The sequence below is a fragment of the Camarhynchus parvulus genome, chromosome 3, assembly GCF_901933205.1.
Source record: "Camarhynchus parvulus chromosome 3, STF_HiC, whole genome shotgun sequence".
In the NCBI taxonomy this organism is placed as follows: Eukaryota; Metazoa; Chordata; class Aves; order Passeriformes; family Thraupidae; genus Camarhynchus; species Camarhynchus parvulus.
In genome coordinates, this window is record NC_044573.1 from 31,661,871 (window position 1) to 31,681,567 (window position 19,697).

The window sequence follows — 19,697 nt, forward strand, 5'->3', positions numbered from 1 at the left end:
ATTACAAAGCAATTCTGAGAGTGATGTGATAAAGTGCTATTCAATAGATGAAATTTCCTTTAAAAATGTGCTTTGTTTCCTTAACACTCTAATATTTTTGCTATCTAAACGTATTTGCTGTCTTCCCTCAGAAGAAACTGCCTGTGATTTCCAAGGGAGTTTTGCCTAAGGTAGGGCTTGAAACATCAGGACCAGGAATTAGTGTAATGTGACCCACCATTTGTATTGCTTTGGGGTAAATTTGAGAGAGAAGATTTAACATTGTGTGTGTCATGCTGAGATATTGCAATATCTCGGATGGGTTATTAGGCACCAATCCAAAGGTTAAGTGCAGCAACCACATGAGATGTGGCTTTATCCTTACATGATCTGTGCCTGTGTTCTGTTTTGTAGTCCTCTGAAATAGGTAATATCCCTAGAATAACACATGTTTATAAGACTTTTTTGAAGCCTATCCCAAGCTATTAAATGTCATTTCAGTGGAAAGGTGTTTACTCACAACATTGGAAATCTAAAAATCAATCCTTGTATGTGTGGACTTACTGACGTTTTAAATGTGGATCCCAATGTGCACCAGATAAATATTCACAACCTTTGGGAAAGTCTAGATCTGAATTTGCAGTTCAGGATCTTTTCTAATTTACATGCATATATCTTTTTGGGGTTTTATTTTCCATGCTCTTTTTGCTTGGCTTACATTAAATAAAATGCTTCAATGGAGTGTGGTAGTCTAGCATTTGTTTTGCCTCAGGAGTGGATTGCCCCATCTTGTGTATCTGGTCAAGTAAATTGCTCTCTTGCCTGCATACTTCAATAATAGTACTGGGCTTTAGACCTTCCTGTACAACCCCCCAGTGAGCAGAACCACAAGAGGCTGGGCCTGTGTAGTGCTAGCAGTCTACTCTATTGTCATGGATGCATTCATCTCCTATTTACATAAATTAATAGTTAAAACTTGTTTGGTTGCTCAAGAAAACTCATTAAGCTTTCAGAGTAGCTGTATCATGAGCACTGTGGCAATCACTCCCATTGACTTATCTCCTGCTGATTCACTGGGAACCAGTCCATCTCGGGGTCAGGTCCCTAAGCTTCACTGCAGAATTAAACAAATAGCATTTAAAAGAAAATGCAAATAATATGTGCCGTGCAAAGTGAGTGTTGGTAAGCTTCCTTATAAAAAAGAGGTTGTGATTAAAGTTTTTAAAAATAAAATCCTATTTTTGTCTGCAGGGCCAATTTTCTCTCAGGAAATAGATCATACTTTTTATCCATTTTCTGCTAGTCACTGGAGAATGTTTGACATTGTAAGAGACAGGTCAGTTTGTATAACCTAAAGGAGGAGCAGAATGTTTAATGTGAAAAGTTCAGCCAGATTTTTATTATTCTTATTTGAATGTTCTGCTTTACCCTTTTAATTTATCCTCTTCACTGTATGATTTTTATTTTTCTTTATTTCCTATTTGGGTTTGGTTTTTTTTGTAGATTGGAGAAAGAGAACATTCAGCACAGCGTTAGCAATGAAGCAAAGGCCCGAGCCCTTCAGGCCCAGCAAAGAGAGCAGGAGCTGACACAGAAGATGCAGCAAATGGAGGCCCAGCATGAGAAAACTGGTAGGTGGTAGGGAAAGATTAGAGCCTGGGCACTCACTCACAAGCCAGGCCCACGCCTTACTGTGAAATGACATCAGGAACACCTGTAACCTTTGGCTGGCCGAAGGGAGCAGATGCTAACTACACCGGAGATTCCGAATTACATATTAGTTAGCGTTTAAAAGAGAAAATGGAAAGTATTGCCCACTGTCTGTTGATTTCAGAGTGCTGCTCTCACATCTGCTGCACCATCTGGATTATGAGTTTATTTACCTGTGTTCAAGAAACGTAAAGCTGAGAGAGACCACAACAAAGTAGAAAAACAAAGGGCTTGTTTTTGGCTGGATTTTCAGGCACACATGTTATATAAAGAAAATAGCATCAGAAGCTCTGCGGGAAATGCTCTGAGCTTACAGTTAAAGTCTCCTGAATAGCATTGAACAGTTCCCACAGTACACACATTATAGCTACTCTAAAAGCTTAATGAGTTTGCTTCGGCATCCAAACTGGAGAAAAGCTTTAGCCATTAATCGGTTCTTAATTCACTGTCGCAGCTGGATGTAATTCACTGGCTCCAAATTGATATGTTCCTTTATTTAATCTTTGCAGCCTCAAACATTTTTAGCATTACCATGTGCCTCCCCCACATCCTCAGTCTAGAAGAAAGATGTTTAATCCCTTGCATACTTCAGGTTCTCATAATAGGAGACTTCATCGCATTGACTTAGCCCATCAATAACATCTAACTTTAATCTGGAAGTAAAATGGGTTTTCCAAACAAACAAAAAAGAGCTTTTTGTATTATGAAGTACTATGCCAACAACATTAATAGAGGTGCATATTATAAATAAACAAAAAAAAGGAATTTTTAAGAGATGAAATCTGTACCCCATGAGCATGGAAAGGAGGAGGGGTTTCAGCTGTTAAAGAACATGATATATTTATGTGTTTAACAAAATACCATATTTACCCACCAGTCATGTAATACTTTCAGGAAAACTATACAATGTATATTAATTATAAGCGGTGTTGGATAATACGTAAGGTAGCAGGCATGCTATTCAATTTTCTGCCTTTTTTTAGTATTATCACAGTACTAGAGGACCTTTCCATGTGTTCAGGGAATGCAAACAGCTACATTATGGCTGCTGCCTACACTGTAGGAGAAGAAAAGAAGCTCTCAGAATCATTATTTCCTCCTTTAGACAGCACATCTGCATATGACCATGTGAAATTTTGCACAAGAGAAATGTAATTTACCTTCCTGGTGCATAAATTGTCCCAGTATACAAAAATGAAACAATATTATTTCTGGATCTGTTTTTATATATTTCTAGTAGAATTAGAGGGAGTTGAAAATTATAGTAATTTAGAATGTATATAAAGAAAACCTTGTTTATTATGACCCTACACAAATACAAGGAATTTGGGCAAGAGTGGTCATGCTTTCACCAATTTTAAAAGCAGAAATCAAGAAAGATCATTTTGCAGTATCTCCCTTTTGAAAGAATAAAGATACCTGGATTCTGGGTCATGAGTTTAGGTGCAGTCCAAACTGGTAGTAACTGAAAGTTACTTTATAAAGTGGTTTAATTTCAACTGTCACTGGGCAGTAAGTCTAAATATTTTCATTTAAAAAACAATATATATTATTCATATAATATGAGGACACAGTAAATAAAAGAACTGCTGTTTTAAGGAGATACTGAAATGAGTCTACAGTGTGAGCATTTGGGTTGCTGGTGTATCCTCTGCACCAGTTGATCAAGCAAAAGTCTGCTAAAGCATGGCTTGCCAATTTTATTCTTCCTAGAAATGTCAGTGAACTTCTAGCTGAAAAGCAAGCCCACCAGATTAGATATCTAGTCTTCACAGTGATTCTTCTCTTACAAAACCAGATTTGGTGGCAACATTGCTTTAACACTTCAGCTAATTCTGACATAGAGCCTTAATTTGGTAAGTGATGATGTCCAAGTAGCTGAAGTTTAAAAAACATTTCAAACTAGAATGAACTAGAAGAAAGAAATAAAGAATATTTAAAATTGTTTCTATGTTATCTATAACTTTATATAATTGTAATTTTATAGTATCACAATTTTATGGTTTCTAGTAGAAGAACTGGATTCATTGCTGACCTCCCAGAATACATTCATAGCAAAATTAAAGGAAGAATGTTTTGTGTTGGCAAAGAAGTTGGAACAAATGTCAGAAAAATACAGGTTAGTATATTTTTGTTAATCTGACCCTTTTATTACTAGGACGTGCTTCTTTATCTTTTTATTTGTATTTTAATATTTATTATTTTTCATTTTGTCCCAGGTATTGCATATCATATCAATGTAATATATGCCCCTTAAGATTTTCTTTCTAACTATTAATTCAAATTTCTTGGACAATTCCAATGTAAAAATTGCATAGTATTTTCTTCCTTGTGTTCATAGTCTTAATATGAAGGGTAGAAAATTGTTTAAAAAGCTACAATTCAAGTTTATCTGAAGTTACATGAAAAATACTAAAGATTCAATGATCTTAAAACTGTTGTAATTTTATTTATTTACTCTAGTACTCTTTTCACAGTACTACACTCACATTGGATATTGTCTATGAAATAATTGTCATCAAAATTGCTTGCCATTGATGCTCTGATTCAACTGCTGCTTTTTATCAATCTATAGCAGATCTAAGTTCAAAGCCATTAGAAACTGAGGAAGAGAGCAACACCTGGAAGTATAATAATTTAAAGAAATACAAAGCTATGGAGGTATCTATTCAAAAGTTCTGTAAGACAGAACTATCTTCTAAAGAAAACATGAATTTTGTAGTTCTTTAGCAGAAATAATTTGATTTTACATTTTTAAGTGTGAAAATAGTATCTGTGAAACTTTTTTGGGGGTTCATCTTTAGAGTGGTAAACTGGACTTCAGTGGAGAGTTGGCATTCTGTAGCTTCTGTAAATTACATGCAAAGTGAATTTGGTAATTAAGGCTAGTGTTCATCTCATGGCTGATGGGAAGTAAGGAAAACACTCAGCAAAGATAAAATTGGTTTTCAAGACAGGATTCTTCTGCTGGGTGGATTTAATCATCCTTTTGAGGTAATGTGGAAGAGGCAGAACTCACTCAGGGAGACAGCTCATTTACCCCAGTACCCTCTTCCCAGGAATGGTCAAAGGAGAATTTAAGTAGATGACACACACACACACACACACACACACACACACACACACACACATGTCTGTAATAAATAAAATTTATGTTTCCCATGGGTACTGCCTCCACTGCCCATCCTACTTCCCACAGAATATGAAGTGTTGACTAGTGGTTAAGTGGCTGAAGTTTGGAGATGAATCCCATCCAGAGTGTTTGGGGAAGAAATGAGAAACTTGAGGGACTGTAAGCAATATTCCCATGCAAGTGTTTTGAGGGGTACTTGAGAGAGAAGCAAAGAGAATTTTTCCTCTGAAAAAGAAGAGCTCTTCTGCTAAAGTAATGCAAAATCTAAATGGATTCAAATCATATTATTATTCCAGCAATAAAAAAGCACACAGACTTTGTTGCTAGAGCTCACAGTCACAGACTAGTAACTGTAAAGGATGAAGGAAAGACAGAAAACATACTGTGAAAACACATTATTCTCTGAAAATAAATACTAGAGATTGCCAAGTGTTTCTCCACCTAGCAGCATTAGCTGACTATGTCAAGGACCTGAAAATGGGAAAAGGAGCCCTCTTGCATCTCCAGGAAGTGGTATTTTTTACACAAGAAACTGTAAGGAAGAATGCATGAGAGTGGTTCTGAGAAGTGGTCCTAAAATAGCTTGAGCTTGCCTTCATTGGAGTGGGAGCTGCTGCAATCAGTTACAAGGATAGAGAAATAGGTAGAGACAAAAAAATAGAAGGTAAAAATGAGAACAGCAAGGTGGAACTGGAGGTGGTAGAAAATGACAGACTAATATAGATGGCTTCACAAAGTGATGTGATCAGGAGATCAGATGCAGAAAATTATTTTATCCAAGTTCTAAATGCATGATGGGCACATGTCCCTCAGTAGCACCTCTCCAAAATGCAGTCTTCAGCTCATTGTCACTGAATGTTATGAAAAACCACATTATGGTACAGAATGCTGTAGTTTTGTCTTTTGCAAAAAAGCAATAATTTGGGGAAGATTTTATAACTTAGTTCTTATGTACATTAATAAAGGCAGATCACAAAGCAACAGTGTGCCCTATTTTCACAGAAAATACTTTTCCATTTTTTTCCATATTTTTGACCTTACCATAAATTGAATTTTGGATCTGGATGTGTATTTTCTTGCTGTACTTCTAGAATCTTTGTGCCTTATTTTCTATGGGTTTAAGAAATAATTGTGTGGTACCAATACCGTTATTTAATTGGTAGAACACTCAAGCCCTTTTAATAACAGATGCAATAGTAAGTGTTTTTAAATTTTATTTGGTTTGATAGGAAGTCCCCATTTGTAACAAAAAGCATTTCAAATTTATCTGTGACAACTACATATTTCTACAATATCAGCTGAATGATCTGAATGGCACATATATTTTTATATTTAATGCAGGTTTTCTGAGAAATCTAAACTGAAGTTTTTGTGTTTATATATAAGCTGGAACCATTTTTTTGAGCTAGTCCCTACACAGAGAGGTGTCAGAAAGACAATGTCAGACGAATTATAAACCCCTCAAGCTGTGCAGAAACAAGATAGTGTCTGTGAAGGTTTTCGTATGCATAGGCATGTTTAAAAATATAGTCCTTTGTTGATTTCTTCTCTGTTTCTCTCTTGTTTTGTTCTTTTTTTCCCTCTGCTTGTCACTGTCTGAGTTTCTAGGTTGTAGATTAATGCTTAACACTACCCACTGTGTATTTGTGATTTGCGTTTTGTAATTAAGGGGAACAATGGGAGTCCATTGGGTCTCGTTATATATAATGGTTGGTTTAATTTGTTTCACTTCTATCTTGTTAATTGTAAATTGATCATTAAGATTTGAATTCTAATCTGTCACCAGGGTTGTGAGTATTGAAGCTAGAGCAATGATCCCGGTTTTAATCACTGATGATGAGAAACAAATTTTATAATTTTGGTACATATTGCAGTTCATATATTTTAACACTGTATTTTATGGTGTTATAAATATTGTTAAATGACTTTTAGTGTAGTTTTACTGTTTGGACTATAATGTATAAATTATATTACTGGTTTGGCAACAGTAGGCATCCAACTGTGTGAGTTTAATTGAAGTAAAGAACACATACCCGGCTGAACTATTTTTCTGCATGTTTGGTTGACTGCAGTCGTTGCACTCAATACCAGGAGCGAAATGTTTGTTGAAGGTAGCTGAATGAAGATGGGGAACAGTCTGTCTGAAGAGCTAGTAATTAAAATTAGATGTAACAATACTGCATCAGCAGAAAATATTGTAGAGCGTGTGTTTAATTTCTGTGCAAGTAAACAATTGATTTTAAGAGGAGGAAAAGGCAGTGTTTAAAAAGCACTGAAATGAAAAAGCTAGTTCAGAGGAGTAAATGCAGCATTGCCACCTTATTGTTCAAAATTCCGCTCATCCTAAAGATATCCTAAGATTGACTTTGAATTTTGGCTATTTAACATTTTCTCTTTTTTTTTTTCCTTTAGTATTTAAGTGGTTTTGACGCTACTCTGTTTGGGTTTTTTTCCAAGATTCTTCCAGCAAAGATGCTAGATAAAACCTTAAAGTGGTTTTTAAATAGAAGTTGAGGTAGTTAAATGGATCCAGAAGTATTGAGGGGGTTTTGTTTCTGTTGTTGCTTCTGCCCCCATCAATTATATTTGATATAGTAACAGGTAAATGAGACTTGGCAAAATCTATTATGCATCCAATTACAAGCATGCATTTTACATTTTCATGTGATGTTGTAGCTTTGCTCTGTGCAGTTTCAAAATAACAGTGATTTCATGCAGGTCATTTGAGTGTATCAGATCTCAGAAGCACACAGAGTTTCGTGACTGCCTGACTTGGGGGGCCAGCCTGAGTCTGCAGCGGTGCCCCTTCCTGCTGAGTTCAGCTCCAGTGGCAGCACTCCAAATGCCTGCATGCTTCAGTTTCTACTGAGTCCACCACAGCTTATTGCTCAGACTGTTGGACCCAGAGTAGCTCTGGTGGAACAACATCAGCACATCCATGCTGTGTCCTTTAGTTATGCAGGATGCATCAGACACAGTGATTATTGCACAGATTTCTCTAATTTGCCTCTGTCCCCGGAATTGTGAGTGAACTATCTCTGAAGTTCAGCACTGCATGCTTTGACACTTACCCCCCTCTCTTTTCCTGCTGTGATACCCAGGGAGCAGAGTTGTTCAGAAGCATTTACACAAGACTGGTCCTGCCTCTGGCTGAGTGGAATTTCTACTTCTGTATAAATGTGCTATAGCATTCAGTGCAGTTACCAGGCTTAGTACAATTATGGTGGGTTTGTTTTTTATTTTTAACCCAACAATGTGTGAAGTTACTTAATATCACATAGAATTAGCTGTTTTATCTTAGTCTTTGGAAACTGAGGTGAATGAAAGGCGTGTTTAAAGATGTAGAGGGAATCGTTGACAAGTGATGATGGAAGACTCTTGGTATGCAGTATTGTATAGGACTGGTGTTCTCTCTAATGCTAACACTCTGAACCTTTTAACATGGACCTAACCATTCTGTCCTTCATATGTGCTGTCCTTCTCAAAACTTCAGTCATCAAATACTTGAATCTTGGTGGTCGGACTCTTAGTTACATGGAAAGGATATTGTGTAAGTAATGTCATAATTAGAATTTTTTCTTTCTGTGTTTAACTGTAATTACAAAAGATGTTTTAGGAGAAGACAACACTCATAATGTGCTTCAAAGCATCAGGCATTTAGAGCTCTATTTTAGAGACTGGAGATTATGATACTCATGGTTTTAATTAATTCATTACTTACTTTGGTTTCATTAATTATGATTTCAGTAGTGTTTTGGTTTTGGTTGATTTGAATTACTTGATCTTTCCAGAAAGACTTTGGGTACCTTCCAGTGTAATGGAGATTAATAAGTCCTTGTAAAACTTGGAGAATTTTATCACCTTGAAAGTTGCTTCTGCTGTTTCCATGAATGAGACAGTCATATATAAATACAGAAAAAGAAGCAGGATCTCCCAGTTGGGAAACCCAACAAATGTGATCATTTACAGTATTCCTACATGGCAAATGCTGTTGCTGAGTTTTGCTGGCAAAAAAGGAATGCAGAATTGAACTTAGTCCTGTGTCAGGTCTCTTTGAGCTTCTCTGCAGTGAAACTTCGCTTTTATCCGCTGGTTGTCTGTCTTACAGTATCAGTATCAAGTACAGACTGCATTCACATTGTGTGATAACAGTTGGTCCAGCTGGCAGTGCTTTGTTAATGCTGACATTTAAGTTACTAGTATTTCTGTAAAATGGTCGGTGGAAAAATTCAGTTTCTGCTACCTTCCTATAACATCCTGCCCACTATTATGTCCCCATCCAGGAAACTCCTGTGCATTGAAGTTTGATGTACAAGTCTGTCAGCACAATTTGAATGTATTTGTGTGTGATCTTCCTTAATAGAGCTGTAACTCTCAATCTAAATTCAATTACATACAGTCTTGGTCCAAAGTTTCCTTTGCTAAGTTCTTTTAGATTCACAGATGATACCATGCATTGTTCTCTATTTAAACATGAAAAGATCATGTTGTCATTTCTAGATTTGACTTGTCAATGTAACAACATGTTTTTGAAGGAGGAGTATTCCTTCCTCCCTGCACTTTGTTGTATTTTTCAGAATGTCAGTTGTTGTTGCATTCTGTAACAGCCAGGAAGGTAAAGTATTTCTGCTGTAATTGCAGCATATTTAAGTTCATGATTTAAAGATATATCTGAAGCTTTTTAACCTTGAGATATGGAGTGGCAGATGCCATAAATCAAATTTGCTTGCTTTTGATTCGTACTTTCTGATGGTATAGCAGATTCTGACATGTTCTCATTAACCTTTTCCAAAGAGTTAAAATTGTACAAGTGCATAATGTATATTTTATCACTATTTAATCTGAGGTCTTTTCCTGATATTAAGAAACAGCTCATGCCTGTTTCTCCATGGGCTGATGGTAAGAGATGTAGCAAGTAGCAGTCCCAGGTCATTCATGGATCTGGTGTCTCTGCTCACCCGTGAAGAATAAGAATTGCTTAGAAGTGACTAATATTCTTAAAGGCTGTGCTGAGTTTTATGTAGATTAGTGTGTGCCTGTATGATTTGTCCCTTGTTTCTGAAAGTTTAGTTAATTTTCCTCTTAGTGAGGCTTTGGGTTTTTGGTTGGGTGTGAGTATTTTTTGTGGGGGAGGGGTTTATGGGGGTTTTGTTGTTGATGTCTTTTTAATCTGTGCAATGTTGTTTTAGACACAGGAGGTTACTAAAGTTTCTAAAACAGTACCACTATTGAGAGTTCAACCTGTGAACTGTTGAGAGTTCAACCTATAAAAGGGAGTAAAGGTTGAACAAAGTTTTAGTAGCTGTTTTTTAAAACTTAATGTTAGCTTTTGCTAATAAAGAAGTTAAAATGTGTTTTCAAAATGTTAGCCAAATTCTTGCTTAACAAGTATGAATTTACATTTATTGATCTTATTTGACATAGATGCATAATGCCAAATGGCATGCCTGTTTAAATTAGGCTGAAATTAGCATGGCCAACCTATAATTGAGTGATTGCCAGTGGCATATTTAGAAGATACCCACCAGTATCATATTCTTTTGTCTTGAGATTATCTGAAACAGCATTTTGTTTCTGTAAGTTCTAGTAATAGCTTGTTTATGCATTACATAGAAATATATGAAATTTTATAAATGCTGAAGCCACGTATTGATGGCACACTGCAGGATGAAATCTGACAACATCCATCATCGCTTTGTTTTACTTCTGTAGATCTGAAGTCAACCAGCTTAGTCAGGAAAAAGAGTATCTTCATGGCAGATTGGAGAAGATGCAGAAACGGAATGATGAATTGGACCAACAATGTATCCAGCATGGGAGAATGCATGAGAGAATGAAGTCAAGGTAGGAGGTCCTGTTAATCTGTCAGAATGTGATATGCGCAACTGTACCAGTCGTGTTGTGTAAACATAAAAATGACACGAGGTTGTGTGAAAGTAATATTCTTTCCTTATGAAATGACCACTCCTTCCCCCTCCCCAACCATTCTGTCAAGTTGTTTTTTTTAACATCTTTTGCTTGTGCCATTTTGGATAAATAAAAGGAAAGCTTGAACAACATAGTCTTTCAAAGAATTTAAACCTAGTACATATGTGTGTGGGCTGCTTCGGCTGTTCTCTGCTCTAACTTGTATGAATAGTCTCACCATTTAAAAAAAAGGGAGGGGGGAGCTGGGAAGGAAGGAGGGAAGAGGTTATTCAGTGATGTGAATGTAGAGTACAGATGTGTGTTCCCTTATGCCATGTAATAATTGTATTTTTGGGGTTTACCATCATTTGTACAAACAGAAAAATTTTACTGAAAATCACAGTAACCAGAGAAATACCATTTCCAGGCACCACTAGCCTTGCAGAGAAGCAGTGACTTCCTCAGGATGAGCTGGGAGCAGCTGCAGCAAGGCTAGTGTGAAATATTTTCACCAATATCAATTGACTGTTCTGGCCAGAGTATCCAGACTGATAATGGCTTGTGCTGTGATATGGATTAGACTTCCTCAAAGATCACTGTGGAGTCTTTTCCTTTTGGTTCCAGAAAGTTCATCTATGCTTTCTTGTTCTGCTTTCCACTCTACATTGTGTAACAGGCACTGGAGGTAGTTTTGACATGCTTGTGGAGGTAGAGGATGAAGTAAAGAGGAGGCTGAGAGGTAACTCTGCAAATCCACTCATCCAAGCTACATCTTGTCTGTAGGCAAAATGCAGTTTAACTTTATTTGGACTAGACAGGGAAAAATTCTTTTTGCTTACTGGGAAAAATTCTTTTTGCTTTTTTTCATCATTGACCACCTGAGAGGAGCAGAGCTTGCAAGTATTAAAGCAGCCAGTCCTCTATGCTCATTTCTTTAAAGTATTGATTTTTTAATTTTTTTTTTACTGCCATCTCTTTATTCTCTATCTATTATCTTGTTTCTTGCAAGCACTTCATGTGTTCATTTCAGACATCCAGAACCTCTTCTTTCCTCTTCCCTTTCGGATTTCTGTCTGTACCTCATCCTGTTCTTCTGTAACCTTGGATTGTCATCATCATTTATAGCTCAGAGAACAAAGAAATTCAAAACGCTGCAACCGTGTCCCTAATCTGTGTAACCACACAATGTTTCCATTTATCTCACCTCCCTTTTGATTTCTTAAGTTATGGTGGATTCTCATCATATGCAGGACTGAGGATTCAAGGTTATTTTCAGGAGAAAAAAAATTTTCTCCCTCTTTTTTCTCCTAGCTGCTCTTCTGTAGATTATGAGTATCTAGTAGAATTTAAAAGTGCTTTGCAAGTTTTTAGGGTAACCTTTCCTCTATCTATTTTTATAAATAAGATAGATCTAGTGGAAAATGTTGCTCATTCTCTGCTGCAGCAGCAATGATTATACAGTAGAAAAGACTAAAAGCATTAATCCAGAACACGAAAGTGGTTTGAAAGCAGAGTGGTCATGCTGCAGGCAATGCCTTACCTTCTGCTGCTGTTTTGCAAACAACACAGAAAACAGGGCAGTAATAGCATTTGTCTTATTTAATATTTTAGAATATGTAAATATGGCAGAGATTATTAGGTGTTCTAAACATGAACAATATACTTTACCAGCATTTTAAGAGATGGCTCTTATTTTTAATTGTCATCTTGCACTCTATTAATTTAAATTCCAGCTAATAAGTGACAAGGCTGATACTCTACACTGCTTTAAAAAATCAGTGTAATTTAATTTTAATTTTCTATGTGAAAACTCTAGTACATTTTCAGGATTAATTCCCAAATGCTGTAAATTGGTCATGAAGTTTACAAATCTAGGTGAAGAAAGCAGAAGGAATAACTACTCAACAAATAAATCTCCCAGTTGGATATATTTATGTTGAAGGATTTCCACTAAATAAAAATAGTGATTTTTCTCTTCTGATTTTGAAAATAGATATCTGACTTTACTATTTAGTAAAAGCAGAACAACAAATAATAATGTATTTTGCCTCAGATTTTCATTCATCCTAACAATCTCAGCAAAATACTGTTGATGGTCGTTACTTCTTAACACATTTGTTTCGCCTTTGTATTCTCTTTTATATACACATAGCAGCTACAAATAGCAGTGGCTGTTTTGCAACACAGTCCCACAAAGTGCATTCTGACCTAATTTTCTAGCTGCTGTTATTCTGGAGCTTCAGAAAATCTCTCTTATTAAAATGATTTTGGCTAAACTTGGAACCTAACATTTGCATTTTAAAAATGAGGTATTGTGATATTTGCTTGAGAAGATATCACTGTCCATACTTGTTTTATCCAGGGACAGCATGACAGGCCCTGATATAACTATTTTGTGGAAGAAACAATACCTAAATGATCAGAATTTCTTTTGGAGCAAAAATGCTTTGGCAATCATAATAGTTACACTCCTGAAACTGAACAAGAAAAGTGTTTTAGTGCCATTCCTACCTCTGTGTGATGCAAATGAATATAGTCCAAAATTAAATAAGCATATTTCTAAGAAAGAGATTACTTTAAGTGCCAGTCATTAAACAGGATATGCAATCAGCCTTTTCAATGTAATGGAAATATCCAGCCCTTTTGATGTGCTTTTACTCAGTGAAATATGGCATTAAAAGAAGTAGATGTCCATCCTAAATTATACAATTGTCACATGTTACTGAGGCAGACTTGAATTGAAGGATGTACGGTTTGCAGGACTAAGGTGATATGTTATGAGTCCAAGTGGAGCTGGTCATCATGTGTATCTTCCTGGATATGAATCTTGAAGAAATTCTTGTCTGTTATGTAGCAGAGTCCATTTTTATAAATTTTTAACCTCAAAGCAAACTGTCTTATTAAATTCTTCCAATTCCCATTCTGTAGATTTGTGTTCATAATAGAAATTAGCAGATAACAGAAAGTATAGAATTTCTTATAAGGCAGCTGTAAAGGTAGAAACTAGCCAAGAATAAAAAGAATATGAAGCAAAACTAAAAGGTTTCTGTCTTTTGGGGGGGGGTTTTTTGGTGCTCCACCTTACATAATTTGAATAGATACCAGAAGAAGGAAAATTCAAAGTCAGATGAATTGGCTAACTGTATGTATAAAGTTGGTTCATTCTTTCCTTAATCTGTTTTCAAACTGAATTCCCAGGTGTGCATTTTCACCTCCGTAGTTAGACCAGTTATGTAAATGCAGATCCACTTTCTCACAAGCTCTTTTCTCTTCCAATTTGAAGAGTAAGAAGAAAAAGACAAGAACCTTTCTAGATCTATTATTGTTTGAACATATATATGAATAAGAATTATTTGCCCAAGCTGCCATGGGTCAGGATTTCATCAGGCTGTTTGAACTTTCACTGAACTTAATTGACAACTCTTATAGTTACAAGGTTCAATTATGGCTTTACTTTTCTTCATCTGTTCATCTCGTAAAACAAGTATTTGATTCTAACTCAGCTATTTAGAGGATTGCTTCTTTGGACAGCCAGTATCTAAAATGAGAGGCATTTAATGAAATATAGCTTAGCTCTTTTCCATGTATGTTTCCTGTTGAAGACCTTCAAGCAGGAAAAGAAAATCCTAGGCAATTTCTTTCCTTTTCTCAAGATGAGCCAGACATGCTTTACTTTTTATGAAGCAGTTAAAGAAAAGAAAATCATTTGGACAGTAGTTTATATGAAATATAAGACTATTTTAAAATCTTTTTAATAAAACATAAATTTAGAAGCTTCTAATGAATTTCTTTCCAAACATTTTTCTAAAGTTCAGCATGTGGAATTTGAGGCTATGAATTTTCTCTCAGATCTTGTGGATACAGTTCATATTACTGTAATTTTTGCTGTAATGTGTGTGATCGATGTCCAATCTGTATAACATTAACAATAATAATACATTTAATGCAAATCTGTGTGGGGCTTTTTGTTGTGGTAGCTTTTTGGAGATGACACTGTTAGACGTATTTCGACTGTATTTTTGCTAGCTAAAGTTAAAAAGAAGAGCCTACAGGACTGGCAGTTTGGGGCAGATGTGTGTCTATTCCTTAGGCATCAGTGGTTGTAAGTTAACTATAAAAATGTTACAACCATCTGTGTAACAAGACGGCAGAGATCTGCTCTCGCCTGTTACTATAAATAAGAAGGAGATTTGTTTGACTTCATAGACATTGGATTTATAAAGACTCTATGTGTCAAATTGGAACTACGTGCCATGTTGCTGAGATGTGTCTGCAGCCAACTACCTGGGGTGTCTTCCCCTTCAGACATTCTAGTGTGGTGCAGCAACTGTGCAGAAATGTCTGTATGGCACAACATGTGACAAATTATATTTGTTTTCTACCTATGGCAAATGTATGATTCTTATGGATAAGCTTATCTGGAAGGGTAGCTAAAATGGATCTTTAAACAGACCACTCGAGTGAAAATGCGATACTCAGTTTGACAAGGATTGTAAAGGCTATTTTCCACTATTAATTTTTTTGTTTTGTTTTGTTACTTAGTGGTAGGGTATGCAAGATCATGTATGTTTAAAAGAGCACATATCTATGGGAATTGAGACATATCTCGAGAGAATACACCAGCATTTTCAAATATCTGCCATGTAAGACCACAATAGCTAGTTTGCTGTCACTATTACACTGCTGAATAGAAATTTTGGATTTCTTGACAAATCTTCAGTAGAACTACTAATTAAAATTATTAATTGATAACTGGAGCAATCAAGTTGCATTGGAAATTTTACATTTTCTCCTTAAAACTGAAGTACTATTTTGTGTGTGTGTTTGCAAGAAACAATGACACATGGACAAATTTAGGTTGTGTCATTAACTGAAAGGCCTTTATTTTCTTCCAGTCCAGTTCATTCTCAGTTAAATACATTGTCTTCCTTATTTTACCAATAGATTAGTATATTTTTTAAAGTGACAATGAGATAATTGTTCCTATATTTTATTAGACCAATAATCTGTTTAGCAATGCAATCGGAGGTTAAAAATGCACTATATTGTGGCCTTTTAGTTTAAAGTGCACTTGTTTTTAAATTGAAAATAGAGATTAACATAGTTAGCGTCCATAGAACCTTTGATATTAAAGATATAGAGATACTCACATTGTCTCAATGTCTAAAGAGCAGTGTGCTGCCCTTTTTCTTGAGCATCATTACTCACACCCATGTATCTGGCGTGGTTTTGCTGTAACAGGATGGCTGTAGCAATTGGAGATACATAATTGTTTGTGCAGCCCTTCATGCAAGGAGTCTGTAAAAAGCTTTAAAGCTTTGTGGTCACCATGTGTCAGCAATGTGGTGCAGACAGATAAAACTCTGTCCCTCTGTCCAACCAGTGGGGTTGTCACTGTTACTTAATTAATTTATTACTATTTAATAGACTCATATTTTAGATTGAGAAATATGTACTCCAGAGACCTGCTATTAGGAAATCATTAATGGCTAGTGTGTATCCACTTAACACAATATATAAGTTGCAAATCCTGCCAGAGTCTGAATGTGTATTTGGCTTTTGTTTAATACTGGGGTGTTTGCTCACAGTTCAAATTCTCAGGAATAGAAATTGCATGTTCAGAATGTCTCCCTCCCTATTCTTCTGGTTTTCACCATTTGTCTGTTTACTATATACCTTTTTAAGTGTTTTTCCCCTTTCTCAGTTTAAATAGGTGTATGTATATAGTGTGGTATAAATACATCTATTATTTATGCTTTTATATGTGTAATATTCCCATCCAAAATAGTTAATAAGTTATGTAAGTTTATGAGACCCCAAACACTGTTTTTAAAGATTTATTCCCCAATTACATAAACAGTAGACATTCAAAGTAAAAATTTTCCTAGTTGTTCGAAAAATTGAAGTATACAAAGAGTGAAATACAAGATTTTCATGAAATGCTGCAAAATTGTGTGCAAATAAGTTCTCAGCTTTAAGAAGCAAATAAAAAGCAGAGGGGAATATCCTACCCAATTTCCAGAGAGATATTTAGGGAACTTAATAATGTTCTGTACGATGTATTCTAGGTCACAGAGTACTGTGTTCATCTGTTTCCAAGTCTGTGTATCTAAAATATATGTACCTATATATAGTTTATACATACATATATTTCTTCAAGAACGTATTGAGCTCCCCTGTAGGCCTCATTGTTCCAATTTGGACAACCTATTCCACTGATATTTTCATTGGGATCCTTCTTATTTTTAGTCTGAATTAATCTCTGCTTTGTTTGTATCTACTTGTCGTTGAGCCAAAATTGGGACAATCAGTTCTTCAAAAGAATCTCCACTGGTAATGCAAATAATTGTAGACAATGGAAGTGTCTATTCAGTTCTGCATCTTCTTATGAGCAAAGTCTTCCTCCTTGTTCTTCTTCTTGCAATAAACTCTTCATTACCTTGGTGTTCTGATTGTTGATCTTTTTTACATATAGGCAGTCAAAACTGTCTTGGGCCTTGGATGGGGACATCTGAATATATTTGTACATACAGAATTGATATATTTGCTAGAAATTCCTTGACTGATGAATCCTACAGTCAGGTTTACCATTTTGACAGCTACACTAAGTGCATCCAGGATGTCTTTCTTCCAAGTAAATTCAAGTTTTCAGCAGAAACTTTTACTATGAACTGAGAACACATTGAATATATAGTGTAAGACTTTCATCCCATGTCTGCTGTTTCAATCTTCTGAGTCATCTCTTTCTGTGCAGTATCCCAGACTTTCTCAAAGCTGATAACATATCTTAAATTTATCAGCCTACTCCTCCTTTTTTGTGCTGAGTCATAATTCAAAATATTCAAAAATCTGTTTAAATGCAAAGAAATTCTCTGAGAATTCTTCTTCTCTTTCAATTGTTCCTGTTGGCTGTGCTCTTTGTTTTAGTCAGATATTTGTCAACAACTTAGTTAACAATTGCTGATGGGCATGATATTTAATGTTTTGCTAAAGTTAATGTTGGTAAGATTGATTACATTTCCTTAATCAAAAAATGAACTGTCAAAGAGTTTAGGGTTCATGTGACCAAAACTGCGTGATCTAGCTTATGTTTCAGTTTCTCATGTTCCAATTACCTCTCCATGTCCTTTCGTTTCTGAATTTGTTGCAGCTTTTTCTTGCATTTGAGGTCATGTTAATGGGCTGATAAATTATCTGAATTACCTTCTTTAAGGATTAGTTAATGCTACACTTGATTTAATTGCATAGCAATGCAGTCAATATGAGGAAGAAGGTGTAGAGGGGAAGTCACAGTGTCTGTGTTCACTTTGCACATCAAGACTGCTGACCACCACAATTTTATTGCTTGAGGAACTGGAAGATGATATCTGGGAAAATTGTATCCATCCATGTCTCAAAGAAAAGCTAGGTTTGCTAGTTCCTATGCTCAACAGCTACCAGCTTTCTGACTTACACCCCTCCTGCAAGAGTCTGGTAATGGTCCACTTCTGAGAGTATCTTCTACCCTACTACTTTAATGTATTCTGCTTTCTCCAAAACAGAAGAGGGATAGTTCATATTCATGCCATCATGAACTGAGTCAAAGCCTGCAGCTCACTAATAGTAAGCTTGTGTTCTTGTCTACTAGGAATGTAAAAAGCCCTGAAATATGTGTGATATAAAACAGCACAACATAAGGTTCCAGGCTGTTCTTGTTACTTTCTGTTGTCAGCACAGTTGTTGGTTTTCAAATTTAAATGTTAATTTAGCATTAACGAAGCATTCTTGATTCCTCTAAAATGGAGGTGGATAAAGGTGATGTCTTTGACAGCTCAGCCCAGACTCTCCTTGATTCGGCAAGATCTAGAAATTCTTGTTGCTGTGCAGATCATAACTGACACTGAAAAAGATGTGCATAACTGGATAGAAATGCACCCATTGTTTTCCAGGGAACTCAATTTTATTCTCCTACATTTGCTACACACCTGGAAGAGTTTTAATTTTGAATAGGGTTTGCTTCTGGTGGTCATACATGATTTGTTAATCCACCAATTTATCCCTTCACCACTAGCATATCTTCTTTGAAACACTTTTTGAAACACCAGCCTTCAGTGCCTGATAGTAACACCTCTGGTCCAAGGTGGTAGTTATGGACCAGCTCCCTCACCACTTACCCCAGAGATGTGAAATAAGTGAGCAGGCTGGGTCAATGTGCTCCTTTGCTGTCTTGAGCATAAAAACATAGTTGTTTAATGGCAAGAGAAAGCACCAAAAAGCACATCTGTCTTGGTCATTCAAATCAGCTTTAGTTTGTTTAAGTTACCTGCTCAAATCTACCTGGAATTACAGAAGAAAGTTTTCTACCTTTCCAAAAGGGTAATAGCCTTTCCAATGTAGTATAAACTCTGGAGGACAGCCCTAACTATCCATGTTCCAGGTAAAACATTTAACAATCTTTAAGAAGTTTTGATTTTTTTGACCATCTAAAAAATTAACTTGAAGTCTCTGACTGTTATAATCGCCTTCTTTTCTTTCTTCCATATTGTTTTCCATCTGCATTTTTAAAGTTCATTTTCTGTACTGTATTTTTGTGATATCCTTGTGTTGTGTCAGAAAAATCATAAAAAAGCAGCCAAACAAAAAAACCTACCCAAACCCTTTTCAAATAGCCACAATGAGACTACCACTATGCAGTAGTACAGCAGCAAATACCTAGCTGGGATATTTGACTGTAATTGGTATTTTCCTATTAAGCCTTCAGTGAATTCACAAGTACAGTAAAATTTAACTATTAACCCATGTGGCAAATTACTTTAAGCGGTAGCAGATTTCTTTCTAGCTTTGATTGCTGTGTATGATTCTGAGATTTTCAGACAAAGGCTGTTTAAAATCCGCCGTTCCCATACAGTGGAGAACTGAAAATGAAGACAAATGAGTAACATTTAAAGAGCTTTGCAAGTGTGTCATGAAAATTTACCAGCTCTGTAAC

General features: G+C 35.8%; 1 protein-coding gene across 3 annotated transcripts in view; it reads left to right on the plus strand.

The window, feature by feature from the left end:
• SDCCAG8 (serologically defined colon cancer antigen 8) overlaps window positions 1-19,697 on the plus strand; it is a 104,875-nt gene that overhangs the window by 55,515 nt on the left and 29,663 nt on the right. For 2 of the 3 annotated variants that reach the window (XM_030946129.1, XM_030946127.1), the window contains exons 14-16: window positions 1,483-1,610; window positions 3,700-3,808; window positions 10,535-10,666. In XM_030946129.1, the coding sequence (XP_030801989.1) occupies window positions 1,483-1,610; window positions 3,700-3,808; window positions 10,535-10,666 (369 nt within the window). The remainder of the gene's footprint in view (window positions 1-1,482; window positions 1,611-3,699; window positions 3,809-10,534; window positions 10,667-19,697) is intronic. The other variant, XM_030946128.1, reaches the window with a different exon arrangement.